At 45.9% G+C, this 14,386-nt stretch overlaps 1 protein-coding gene across 2 annotated transcripts in view; it reads left to right on the forward strand.

The window, feature by feature from the left end:
- Positions 1-14,386, forward strand: part of ITPR2 (inositol 1,4,5-trisphosphate receptor type 2) — a 355,767-nt gene that overhangs the window by 179,213 nt on the left and 162,168 nt on the right. For both annotated transcript variants that reach the window (XM_080914558.1, XM_080914557.1), the window contains 2 exons: positions 495-637; positions 2,702-2,810. In XM_080914558.1, coding sequence (XP_080770684.1) covers positions 495-637; positions 2,702-2,810 — 252 coding nt within the window. The remainder of the gene's footprint in view (positions 1-494; positions 638-2,701; positions 2,811-14,386) is intronic.

A 14,386-nucleotide genomic window follows, 5' to 3' on the forward strand; every position in this document is an offset into this window, starting at 1 on the left:
TCCACAGTGAACCTGGGTGGCTGCTGGCATTCGGGTGTCATGGGGTGGCAATTCTGACCCACAGGGGAGGACAGCTTCACCCCAGAGCAGCCAAAGCACCATCTGTTCCATGACAAGTTACCTAGCAGGCCAGTTTCAGCAGATGTGGTCGTTTCTGATGCGCACTTTGTTTATGTAATGCCCACGCCTCTTTATAGCATTTCCTTCCTTTAAACTGTACCCTGTTCTGGCTTTCAAGGTACCCACACTCATGAGCATATACCTCTCTCCTCATATATACATAATTTAAAAAATCTTTAAAATATGCAGATACTGGGAGAGAGAGGGGGAGGGGAGGGAGGGGGAGAGGGAGGGGGAGAGTGTTGAAGTATAAATAGCAAACATTTGGTGTTGTGGGAAGCCAGAGTCCATCTTGTATGAAACTCCCACCTAGCTTCCTGGTTAGTGCTCTTCCGGGTGGCGCATCTTGAAAGGTTTTCTGTGCCTTGGCTTAGGATGTTGTGGCCTCCCTGGAGCAGCAGTTCAGCCCCATGATGCAGGCCGAGTTCTCCGTGCTTGTGGATGTGCTGTACAGTCCGGAGCTACTGTTCCCAGAGGGGAGCGATGCCAGGATAAGATGTGGTGCCTTCATGTCCAAGTAAGTGGAGCTAAGCCGGGGTCCTGCGGGCATGGAAGGAGGCAGGCCGGGGTCCCGCGGGCATGGAAGGAGGCAGGCCGGGGTCCCGCGGGCATGGAAGGAGGCAGGCCGGGGTCCCGCGGGCATGGAAGGAGGCAGGCCGGGGTCCCGCGGGCATGGAAGGAGGCAGGCGGGGAGGGCTGGGGGGATGGAAGGAGGCAGGCGGGGAGGGCTGGGAGGGGGGGATGGAAGAGAGAGGGACTCTAGCAGCCTGCTTCCGGAACATGACCATCCAGAACACCTGTGATCCTTTCTGTACGACTCCGAGGCACAAAGGAGCTACAGAGTGGTAGTGACTGGGCACACGTGGTTGCATACATTAACAGACTGATTGGCATGAGAAGTTGACATGAGGTTGGCGAGTATCTACCAACCCTACATCACAGACACAGGATGTTGCTGTTAGTGTAGAGTCCGGTTAGACCGCAGAGGGCCAGGATGTGAAGGTGAGGACCGCGCTGACTAAAGAAGCCAGAACCGAGCAGCTCAGATTCCTGCTGAAGGTGGAGGCAGTCTGCGCTAGAGAAGCCAGAAGGAGAGATGAGGATGGGGTTGGCAGCAGGCATACGTTACGGACCCCACACCGGGCAGAGGCAGGGTTGCCCCATTGCCTCTAGTGGTTAAAGACTTCTTCTGTGTTATTATAATTATTTTATGGCCAGAGGCTCAGATTCAGTGTTGTCTGCCCACTGCTTCCCGTCTCCCCAGAGCCAAGAGTTCCAGAGGCAATCACAGCCGGAGATCTAGAGCTCCGGAGATCACTAGCCACGCCAGGCCCTGGCACAGCTGTGCACAGCCCTCTAATGAAGCTGAGTTTGGTGAAGGTGGAGCCTCAGCCAAGGCTGGATTAGTTTCCCCACTTCCTCCAGAGAATTCAGCCCAAGTTTCTGCTGGTGGATGGATGGCTCTGCGGGCTTGGGTGGGGGACAGCCTCGGGGAAGGACACGGTCTCAGCTCAGTCGCAGGCAGGGGGTGAGAGACTAAGGTTAGCGAGGGCATTCACCTGCCAGGCAGCTGGTTGGGTCCCCTCGAATCCTCATCTGCTCTTCTGAAAGAGAGTGCATTTTTCAGACATTTGGAGTTTTGGGGTCCATGAAGGCAAAGGATGATATAAAAGCATGACCTAGAAAAACTATAAAATGTGAAAATATATCTGACACAGTAAGGAGGAACTTCGGGGACAGCGTGTACACAGACCGGCCATCCCCCATGTCAGGCCCGTACCCTGGACTCTTTAGCACAACATTCTGGCCAGTTCTTCACTATCTTTTTGTGGACCTCCCACCAGCCTCACATCTCCTGTGTTTTGTGCTGTCTCCTGGCCGCGCTTGCCTTCTTGGCCCACCTGTCCCGTCTCCCGGTCTTCTAAAGCAAGTGCTGTCTCTTTGATGCCTTCACTGACCAGGAAATCCCTGGAACAGAATAAGGACTGTGTTGTTGTTCAGTTTACTGGCTTTCAAAAGTACCCCTGTGAGTGGCAGTTATCATGGATGGCTGGGACTCTATCCTGAAGCCCCGAATTCATTGGCGAATTGCAGCACTCATGGGGCGTGGTTGGGGTGAGCTTGGATGTCTGTCTCCAGGTGTCCCCATTAGGATTGTGTAACAAGAAGCAAGTTGTGTGACCTGTGTGAACCCCCTTTCTCCTCAGCAGACTTAGTCTGATTCTGGCTTGTATTGAGGACAGAGAGATTCCTTTAAATGCAATCTATGGGACTGAGTTACACACCCTAATGTAAACATTTCTTCTGATGCTGACTCTGGGATCGTCACACGGTACTAAGGCCTTCGGCAACCCCAGCGAGTGCTTCACTACAGTGGGTAAAGGAGCCGTGTTCTTGTCTGAACTGTAGCGATGGTCAACTGTCTTGATGTTACTTTCTTCCCCTGTAACGAAGCACTGCTCACATCCACTCAGCCCTATCACACGTGGTCACGGTACACTGAGGAATGGCAGATATATATATATATATATATGAGAATTTGGTGTCTTTTTTTTTTTAAAGGCTTAGTGTTTTCTTTCAGGCTGATTAATCACACTAAGAAACTGATGGAGAAAGAAGAAAAACTGTGCATTAAAATCCTCCAGACCTTACGGGAGATGCTGGAGAAGAAAGACAGCTTCATGGAAGAGGTACTGCTTTAGTTTTAGTTTTTGGTATTTGAAAATAGACAAAGTTGATTTATTTCAGTGTTTAAATAAAGTTTCCAGGATGCCATGTCTATAGATTATGGCGCACCTTACTGGTTGGACAACACCTGGGTGTCTTTCCTGTTAGCCACGTTACTGTAGTTTCATGACATCTACCATCATCTCAAATTGCAGCCGCCTGAACATTTCTCTCATTCACTGTGCTGCAGTCTGCAGTCTGCCTCAGAAGCATGTGGGCTTCCTGGATTGAGTATCGGGCTGAAAGACCTCTTTCGTGGTCCTGGGAATTGAACCCAGGCCCTGTGTTTGTAAGCGCTCTACCACCAAGCTGCACCCCTGAATCTCCCAGTGACCTTGGGTGGTGATGGGTGATTGAGGTGCATTGTTTAGTACCTGCTGGCATGGTTTCAAAATTATGACATGTTTGTTATTTTCCATGTATTATGCCAAGTATTGTAAGACAATTCTGTTGTTTTAAATAATAGGAGTAGTTAGTTTCTATTCTTAGCTGTATTAACGCATGCACAGTTGATATTCATAGAAATATCAACTTATAGATTGTCAGTCAGTCATTAAAATCGACAGCTCAGGTGCTCATTAAATGGTAGCTAGCAGCGTTTTGATAACCAGGGTGATAGGCACAAATGTGAAATAAGAATTCTTCAGAAGGTTTTCCTTCTTTCGTTTTCTTTTCTGTTTCAAAGCTAGCTACATATTCTTTTATGATAAGCATCACGTAAATTTTGTACAGCAGTGTCTCAGCATATTTGTGGAATATTTCCAAAAATGCTAATCATTGGTATTTTAAAACTACTAAGGTTTTAAGTTTTGATGGTAGATTTTTTTCCCCCTTTGCACATCCTGTAAAGAAACAAAGCTCCTCAGAGGCACTTGGCGACATGGCTCTGTTGCTAAAGTTTTTGTTACAAAAGTGTCTGTACCCTAGTTCAGCTCCCAGAACCAGTGTGAGAAGCTGGACAGGATAACAAACACTTGTAATCCCAGAGCTGGGGAAGCAGAGGACCCTGGGGCTCCTTGGCGAGGTAACCTGGCCTACTGGGTGAGTTCTGGTCCAAGGAAAGACTCTGTATGGAGACAGAGGAGCAACAGCAAGGTTGCATGCACACACACACACATATATATACACACACATACACACACATACACACACATACATACACACATACATACACACATACATACACATACATACACACACATACATACACATACACACACACACACACATGCACACAGTTAGAATGAAGTATTTGCTTTACTAATCAAAATGCCCTCTGCTTTAGTTACACTGTCTAAACTATATCTGGAAAACAAACCATTAAAAATATATGTTGTCAGTGTCATTTTAGCAAGTTTTTTTTTGACATAGAATTTAAGAAAGCCTTACACACTTTAGTGTAAGTCATGGGTCTCCTTAGGATTTACAGCTATTCTCACAGGGCCCCTTAGTGCAGTGCTGCCTGTTAACTGATTTCACGGGAGCCCTAGGTCCCTGAGCGGAACAATTAGGTCAACATGGTTTTTCTGACAAACCTACATGTTTGATGCAACAGATTAATACCACAAATGCTCTAAAGGAAAGAAGGAAGAACATGGGGATCCTTCCCTCAGTAGGCGAGAGTGTTGTAAGGTCTTCCAAGATGCTCAGTCTGAAATTAGTCATCCATTCTCCCTTCCTGCCCCCGCTCACTGCACTAGTTCAGCCTCCCCATCTCCCTCCCCTGTCTTTCCCTCCCACCTTATCCACCTCCCTGTCTCCCTTCTTTCTTTCCTTTCTTCTGTTTAGAAAACTCCAGTGGGTTTGAGCCCAGGACCAAAAGGGTTTAGGACAGAATTCAATCAGACCTTCAAAGAAGACCTAATACCAATACTCTCCAAACTATTCCACAAAATAGAAACAGTAGAAACATAAGAAACTGGATACAATTCTTTCTTTGAAGTCACAATTACACTTATACCTAAACCACACAAAGACCCAACAACAACAACAAAAAAAAAACTTTAGACCAATTTTTCTAATGAATATTGATGCAAAAATACTCAATAAAATTCTCATAAACCGAATCTAAGAACATGTCAAAACGATCATCCATTATGATCAAGTAGGCTTCATCCCAGGGATGCAGGGATTGTTCAATATACAGAAATCCATCAACTTAATCCACTATATAAATAAACTCAAAGAATAATGATGCTGAGAAAACATTTGACAAAATTCAACACCCCTTCATGTTAAAAGTCTTAGAAAGATTAGGAATTCAAGGCCCATACCTAAACATAGTAAAAACAATATACAATAAACCAGTAGCCAACATCAAACTAAATGGAGAGAAACTTGAAGCAATCACACTAAAATCATGGACTAGACAAGGCTGCCCACTCTCCCCCTACCTATTCAATGTAGTACTTAAAGTCCTAGCCAGAGCAATTAGACAGCAAAAAGAGGTCAAAGTGATACAAATTGGAAAGGAAGAAGTCAAAACATCACTATTTGCAGATTATATGAAAGTATACCTAAGTGACCCCAAAAATTCCACCAGAGAACTCTTAAACCTGATAAACAATTTCAGCAAAAAAAAAAAAAAAAAAAAAACCAAAGTAGCTGGATATAAAATTAACTTAAATTAGTAGCCTTCCTCTACTCAAAAGAGAAACAGGCTAAGAAAAAAATTAGGGAAACAACACCTTTCATAATAGTTAAAAACAATATAAAATACCTTGGTGTGACTCTAGCCAAGCAAGTAAAAGATCTGTATGACAAGAACTTGAAGTCTCTAAAGAAAGAATTAAAAGAAGATCTCAGAAGATGGAAAGATCTCCCATGCTCATGGATTGGCAGGATTAATATAGTAAAAATGGCCATCTTGCAAAAAGCAATCTACAGATTCAATGCAATCCCCATCAAAATTCCAACTCAATTCTTCATAGAGTTAGAAAGAGCAATTTTCAAATTCATTTGGAATAACAAAAAACCCAGGATATCGAAAACTATTCTCAAAAATAAAAGAACTTCTGGGGGAATCACCATCCCTGACCTCAAGCTGTATTACAGAGCAATAGTGATAAAAACTGTATGGTATTGGTACAGAGACAGGTAGGTATACCAATGGAATAGAATTGAACATCCAGAAATGAACCTGCACACCTATGGTCACTTGATCTTTGACAAAGGAGATAAAACTATCCAATGGTTAAAAAACAGCATTTTCAACAAATGGTGCTGGTCCAACTGGCATGTAGAAGAATGCAAATCAATTCATTCTTATCACCTTGTACAAAGCTCAAGTCCAAGTGGATCAAGGACTTCCACATAAAACCAGATACACTCAAACTAATAGAAGAGAAAGTGGGAAGAGTCTCAAACACACGTGTACTCGGGAAAATTTCCTAAATAGAACACCAGTGGCTTATGCTCTAAGATCAAGAATCTACAAATGGGACCTCATAAAATTACAAAGCTTCTGTAAGGCAAAGGACACTGCCATTAAGACAAATGGCAACCAACAGAATGGAAAAAGATCTTTGCCATTCCTACATTTGATAGAGGGCTAATATCCAATATATACAAAGAACTCAAATTAGACTCCAGAGAATCAAATAACCCTATTAAAAATGGGGGACAGAGCTAAACAAAGAATTCTCAACTGAGGAATATCGAATGGCTGAGTAGCAACTAAAGGAATGTTCAACATCCTTAGTCATCAGGAAAATGGAAATCAAAATAACCCAAAGGTTCTACCTCACGTCAATCAGAATGGCTAAGATCAAAAACTCAGATGACAACAGATGCTGGTGAGGATGTGGAGAAAGAGGAACACTCCTCCATTGTTGGTGGGATTGCAAGCTGGTACAACCACTCTGGAAATCAGTTTGGAGGTTCCTCAGAAAATTGGACATGGTACTACCTGAGGACCCAGCTATACTACTCCAGCTATACTACTCCTAGGCATATACCCAAAAGACACTCCAACACATAACAAGGACACATGTTCCACCATGTTAATAGCAGCCTTGTTTGTAATAGCCAGAAGCTAGAAAGAACCCAGATGTCCTTCAACAGAGGAATGGATACAGAAAACGTGGCACATTTACACAATGGAACAACACTCAGCTATTAGAAACAATAACTTCATGAAATTCTTAGGCAAATGGATGGAACTAGAAAATATCATTCTGAGTAAGGTAACCCAATTACAAAAACCCACACATGGTAGGTATTCACTGATAAGTGGATATTAGCCCAAAAGCTCAGAATACCCAGGATACAATTCATAGACCACATGAAGCTCTAGAAGGAAGTCCCAAGTGTAGATGCTTCTGTCCTTAGAAGGGGGAACAAAAATATTCACAGGAGGAAATAAGGAGACAATGTTTGAAGCAGAGACTGAAGCAAAGGTCATCCAGAGACTGTCCCACCTGTAGACCCAGCCCATATACAGCCACCAAACCCAGACAATATTGCTGATGCCAAGAAGTACATGGTGACAGGAGCCTGATATAGCTGTCTGCTGAGAGGCTCTGCCAGATCATGACAAATCCAGAGGCGGATGCTCACAGCCAACCACTGAACTGAGAACAGGGTTTTGACTGCAGGAGTTAGAGAAAGGAGTAAAGGAGCTGAAGGAGTTTACAACCCCATAAGAACAACAATACCCACCAACCAGAGCTCCCAGGGACTAAACCACCATCTAAGGCTACACATGGACAGACCCATGGCTCCAGCTGCACATGTAGCAGAGGATGGCCTTGTTAGGCATCAGTGGGAGGAAAAGCCCTTGGTCCTGCCAAAGCTTAATGATCCAGAGGATGGGTGGGGGCACCCCCATAGAAGCAGGGGGAGGGGATGGGATAGGGGGTTTATGACGGGGAAACCAGGAAAGGAGATAACATTTGAAATGTGAATAAAATATATCTAATAAAAAATCTTTTAAATGATTAAAAAAAATCCCAGTGGTTTATACACATTCAATCTTGCATGCACACAATCATGTCTACCACACACATGACAGCTCACACTGTCTGTAACCACAGGAGGTCTGACACTGTTTTCTGACCCACACATGATCAAAGACACACACACAGACAAAACAACCATGCAAACATTTAATAAAAAATAAAAGAATGCAATGCCTGCCCTGGTTTGGTACTTTGATAAAACACTGACCCAAAGGGAAACTGGGTGAAGAAAGGGTTTGGCTTACAGGTTACCATCCACCATTGAGGAACCCAAGGCAGGAGCCAGAAACTGGAGTAGAGAACATGGAGGGACTGTCTACTGCCTTTCTACGGACTTTCACAGCTCGATACCGTTGTTCTACAGCCTTGTCTGCCTGCCTAAGGATGCTATCAACCATACTGGCCTTCCATGTCAATTAACCTCAGTAAAATGTCCCGCAGATGCCCACAGGCTGAACTGGTGGAGGGAATTCTTCAGTTGAGGTAGAGAATCAGACAAACCTCCATGAAAACAACAAAGGTGTGTGCGTGTGTGTGTGTGTGTGTGTGTGTGTGTGTGTGTGTGTGTGTGTATGCAAGGGAACATTGTCAGAGGGATTAGTGCATGCTGGAGTTCTTACTTATTTTACTAATTACCATGGTTACTAAGAACAAAATAAGGCAGATATTTGAGTGTGAGACTCTTAGCTTTAAGTCACCTTCTGGATGTTTTAGAAACAGGTGACTCCCTGTCCCCAGGGAGTGGAAGGAAACAGCATGTAAGGGTTCAAGTGTTGACCTCTAGATAGCACTCGGAGCCCCCTTGTGTCCTCAGGGCTTCTTAAAAACCTGGTGCTTAATGGGGGTGACTCGGGATGTGTGAACTGGTGCTGGGTCACACGCTAGGCAGAGCGAATACACTGCCGGTCTCAGTGCTGGGACACTGACAGCAGGCAGTGCTTCATCGTTGTCCTCCTTCCCTGATCACTCACACCTGTCTTAAAATGGCACAAACTCACCAGCTTGCAGATTTGGAGGTCAAAGGTTAAAATCAGATCAATGTGTCAGCAGAGGCCGCGGGGCCATATTTCCTAGTCATGTGTGTTTCTCAAGGCCTCCCTAATGCCGTGGCTCATGTACCCTGTCTTAGTTGGGATTTCTGTTGCTGTGAGGAGACACCATGACTACGGCAGCTTTTATAGGGGATGACATTTAATTGGGGCTGGCTCACAGGTTCTGAGGTTCAGTGTTTTCTCATCATGACAGGAAGCACGGCAGCATGCAGACAGACCTGGCACTGGAAAAGAAGGCAACAGGGATGGAGGGAGGAAGAACGCGCGCCCAAGGGGGAGAGAGGGAGAGAGAGGGGGAGAGGGGAGAGAGAGGGTGTGAGTGCTTGGCTTGAGCATTTGAAACTCCAAAGCTCACACCCAGTGATGCACTTTCTCTAACCAGGGCTCATCTCCTAATGCCAGTTCCTATGCATTGAAATATTTGCCTATGAGAGCCATTCTCATCCAAGCCACTGCAGGCCCTTCTGTCTTCAAAGCCCATTCATGAAACCCTTCCCAATCACCCTCCCTTCTCTTCCTTCTCCCTCTTTGAATGGACAATCCTATGTGAGACTCTTGTCTTCCTCTTAGAAGACCCCTGGTTACATTGAACCTACTTGAAAAACCCGTGTAACTCCGGCTCCTTGCTGAGATCTTTAACTTAATCTCACCTTTATATGGAAAGTGCCTCTTTCACAGGTTCCTTAACTAGAGAGATCTCAAGTCATGGGCATGTTTGGGCTGGACATTTCTCTAGCCTAGCACTGCAATGTGCCTGTGCACACCACACACACACACACACACACACACACACACACACACACACTCACACACGGGAGGGGGTGCTAGCTCAGGGAAACCACATAGCTTTGTTTTGTATGTTGAAGGGTTTGTAGGTTCAAATCTTATTGGAGATTTCTTTGAGATGGTCAGGGGCCAGAAAGAGGCCTGTAGACTGGGTGGGGTGGGGTAGCTGTTCAGTATCTTCAGGAGTCCAGATGCGTAAGCTGAGGTGTAGAACCCCCATTGGACACAGCATAGATCTGGTGATGCACCTGTTTGGAGAAGGAGCAGGCAGTCTGAAAAGTAGACTGGGAACCTCATGCTTCCCAAAGGCTTGATCCGTTTCAGGATGGGTCCTCCCACGTCCCTTCCTGAACAGGCACCAAAACCTTGTGACTTTGCTCTTCCAATGTTACCAATGTCGGTATCTAGAGGCCCGGTCAGCTTGGTAACGTGCTGTCTGCATCTACTCAGATGTAGAGGCTTGCAGAGGCCGGGAGATGTAATCTTCATTTTAGGACTAAAAAGAAAGGCAGGGGGAGAAGCGTTCCGGTAAGTGGCTCATGCCTACAGCGGGCAGATTGTGAACACACATCCCGGGTTCCACCCGCTCTTCTCTCTGGAGTCACACTGTGAGTCAGGAATTAAATAGTGCCGTCCAAACAAATGCCGATTGCATTCCATCTCATTTTGTCAGGCTGGGGCTGCAGGCTCATTTTTCTGCCTCCATTTTTGTTTCTTGTCACAGGTAGTTCAGATAAAGAGTGGTACACGGAATGCTGTCCCAGAAGACAGCCCAAGATAAAGTGATTAGCCTCTTAGACCACAAAATTCCAGTCTCCTCACAGTAGTGAATTTTTCAATTTACCCACCAGTCTACAGACACAGTTCTTCCAGGAGGCTTTTGTTCACAGCCAGACACAGGTTCTTCTCAAGAATTTTCCTTTACACCGTAATGCATGTAAACCACATGACAACAATCAAATCACAGAGCAATCACCACAGAGAAGTGAACAGATGTGTCTGAGTTTACACAGCAAAGCACAGTGGAGTCAGGACAAATCCCAGCCCGTGTAGCTCCAGAGTCTACAGTGAGACTCCATGTTCCTGTGTGGGGACGCCTCTAGTTGCGCTGGGATGTCAGCCAGGGGTGCTGCCCGTGGCTGCAGAGGAAGAGAGAGGTTTTGTGCAGATCACAGACCACCTTTTGTCTGTGTTTAAAGGTTTTTTTTGACTACCCGCCATGTTCCAAGTCCTTCAGCATCTCATAGTCTTTGTTCCTGCCTGTTCCACCTGGAGCCCAAGACTCTGAAACCTTTCTGGGTACTTCCTTCTTTAAGCAGAACAACACCAACACTTTGAATGTTTGCACACTGCCCAGTAGAGGTGGAGGCTCAGCTTTTTCACAGTTGTTTTTAGCTTTTGTCTGAGTTGCTAATTAAGATTCAGACTTAGGTCTTCACTCCTTACTTCCCAGCCTGGGAAAGACAAAAGAAACGTGATAGTCATGAGTGACTCGGTGTGAGGAGCCCAGGGCACTGCATCTAATGAGGCCTTGGAATGATTTGGATTGGAGAGAGAAAGAGATGAGGGTTCATGGGGGTTGGGGGAAAGGTTAAGGGTCCTAACAGAAATGTATATTCCGGTGATTTCCATCTGAAGCATCTGTTCCCTTTGCTTTCAGCTGTGCTGTTTGGCCACCTCTGAACTCACTCAGGACCTCAGATCAGCTCCCTCTGCTTGCTCATCCTGGTGTATATTAGACTCAGAGTTAATACTCACAGGCTCTACCAGGGAGCGGCTGAGGCAAGAGTCTAGCCATCATTCCTCAGGGTGTAAAGGAGGCAGGGTCATTCGTCTAAGGTGTTGGGATACTATCGACAAAACATGAGGGCAGAGATGTGAATTGGGCTATAAGAACAAAATAATATACTTTTCCCTGCACAGCTTCGGCCGATGGACTTTTTCAGATGAAGCCATTTGGCTGGCTTTATCCGTGCCTCACCTAGATGTGCATGCTGCCTCTTTCCGCATAAAGCTGGAATTTTGAAAGCTCCCTTTCAAGCGAGCTTCTGCTTCGTTGTGAACGTGGGCACTGTGTGATGTCCCGGAGCGAAGTGGCTGAGGGCTCCCGAGGCTGAGAACACATGGTGACAGGCTGCTTCTTCTCAGCGTCTGAGCCTCCTAACAAGACATCTGCTAGGCGCTCGGATCACATGCTGTGGTTTGCCAATTGTTTTCATAAATATTAATCTCTGGGATCTCAACTGACAGACAAGTTGTTCTCTTGGGTTCTCTTCTTATTTTAACACCCCATCTTTGAACGATTCTGCCGCATTACAATGAAAACTTTTAAAAAAAGTAAAACGCTTCTATTTTAAACAATTTATAAAACGGGGGCTATAGAATGTTTAAAGACAAAAACGTGACTGTTCCCTTTGCGTTGGAATTTTTTCTTTCATATTTCTAAGCATGTTGCCTTCAGAACAATGCTCATGCATTGGCTTGTGGAAGCGTGTAATTCACTTCATCCTTCATGCATGCTTGTTTGGTTGAGGTAATTATTCTGACCTCCTCTAAAAGGATAAGTGGATATGTCTTGGTCCAAAAGTATGATTTATTAAACTTGAATCATGATTATAGTTCAGTTGGGGTATTGTGTGGTGTGGTTTGTGAGCCCTCACCATAGACTGTGTGCTTGAATCAGTGTTCTCCAGCAGGTGGCGCTGATGAGCGAGGTGGTGGAAATGAGGTTGCACCTCATTGGTGGAAGTGATTCTCTGGGGCGGGGCCTTGGGAATTTATAGGATGCAGACACCATGTGACCAGATGCCTTTCACTCCTGCCAGTGCCTTCTGGTCCCCTTTCCCTCAAGTTACTTCTTGTCAGCTCACAGCAAAAGTAACTAAAATATACATTAGACTAATATGGAATTTCCGATCGGTGGGATACTGCACAAGCCTGTGTCTCGATCATCGCGCCCTCCTGCAGTGTTTTAAAGCTGTATTGGGCATACTTAGCCCCGCAGTCTCTCTGCAGCTCAGAGAAACATTTTAAGCCACACGCTGCTGCGTTTCAGTCCATTTTTATCACTCCCGGCTTATTTAACTGTTTCCTCCAGAGGCCAGTGTTCAGAGCAGTTTAAATGGTCCCGATTATTTCAAAATAATAAAATCACTTTAATCTCAAGAATGGAAGGTGTTCCACCCAGGCACTTGATCTGAAGTCTGTCAAGGAGTTGGCATCTCGTCTGATGCTGTTAGGAAATAGCACTTGATAGAATTTGAAGGGATGCTGGGTGGTCCTATTGCTGGGTGGTCCTAGACACTCTCCTTAGACAGCTACCTGCTAACACTGGATTCCACCAGTTGCCTCTCATTTTCCAGGGCATATTAAAGACCCCCCAACACGCCCCCCATGTGTGTCACTGCATGGATGTGTGGGGGTCAGAGGATAAGTTCTGCTGCTATTGGTCTACCTTGTTGGAGGTGGGGTCTCTGTTGTTTGCTGAATCCATGCTTAGCTTCCATGATTGACTTGACACATCCCAGGGTTATCTAAGTTAACTCAGCCAGGGGATTGCTTCCGTCATACTGGTCTGTGGGCATTGGTGCTAATTAGTTTAGGAGGACCAGCCTACCATGGGCGGCACCATCCCTAGGCAGGGGGACCTGGGATGTATAAGAAGGGCAACAGCACCTCCATAATTTCCGCTTCTGTTCCTGCCTCACGTTCCTGACCTGACTTCTTTCACTGGTGGCCTGTGACCTGGAAGTGTTAGCTGACATAAGCCCTTTCTCTCCTCAGGTCTTTTGTCACAGAAACAGAGAGCCAATCCCAGACAGCTGGTGTGCTAAATCTGCCAGACTCTGTGGCCCCAAGCTTCTGGGGATCCTGTGTGCACCCCCATCCCTGGTGTAGGAGCTCTTGGATTGTATGCATGTGCCACCACACCCAGCTTTATACTGGTTCTGGGGATCTGAATTCCTATCCTCCTCTTTGCACCGTGAGCCCTTCACCCTCTGAGTCATCTCCTCAGCCCAACATTTACCATCTTGAAGGGAGTTCTTCAGGAGAGATTTGAGCTCTTGGTCATCTCTTCACTCTTGATTTTAAAGGTAGAACGTCACCCTAAAGGGAGATAGTCAGCAAAACACAGCAGCTCAGGGAAACAAGATGGGATCCGATTTCTTCTGCTCCACATGGAATCACCTGGGCTTTCTGCTTAGCGAAGGTTGCTGTGTCCTGCTGTCTTTAAAGCCAGAGTTGGGGTTAGGGCCTCTGCCCCGAGACAGACTGGCCCTTTACAGACTTTTGTCTTCTGTTTTCCTGCAGGCCAGCAGGATCCCTGTGGTGTTTGCCTGCCAGCCAATGCTCACCAGACTTGTTTTCTGGAAAGAGCATCCCAATAGTGGCTCGTAAGGAGAAAAGAGGGGTCTCTCTCTCTCTCTCTCTCTCTCTCTCTCTCTCTCTCTCTCACACACACACACACACACACACACACACACACACGGATCCATACCAAGGTTGGCTGAGGGAATAGATGTTCCACACCAGAGGGTCTGCCCCATGTCATCTGGAGGATGGTGGGTTGACCAGTGTCCTCATCACCAGGAGCCAAGAGGAGGACCATTTGGGCTGGAGTCTAGCCTCCGTTGTGTGGTACTGGACAGTTCCTTGGCACTTATATGTGCAGGAGTAAAACAGTCCCATCCATAATAATTCATAGCATGTGTCATGCAGAGCTCTGCAGAAGGAGGGGCCTGG

Source organism: Micromys minutus (genome assembly GCF_963924665.1).
Source record: "Micromys minutus genome assembly, chromosome: 3".
Taxonomy (NCBI): Eukaryota; Metazoa; Chordata; class Mammalia; order Rodentia; family Muridae; genus Micromys; species Micromys minutus.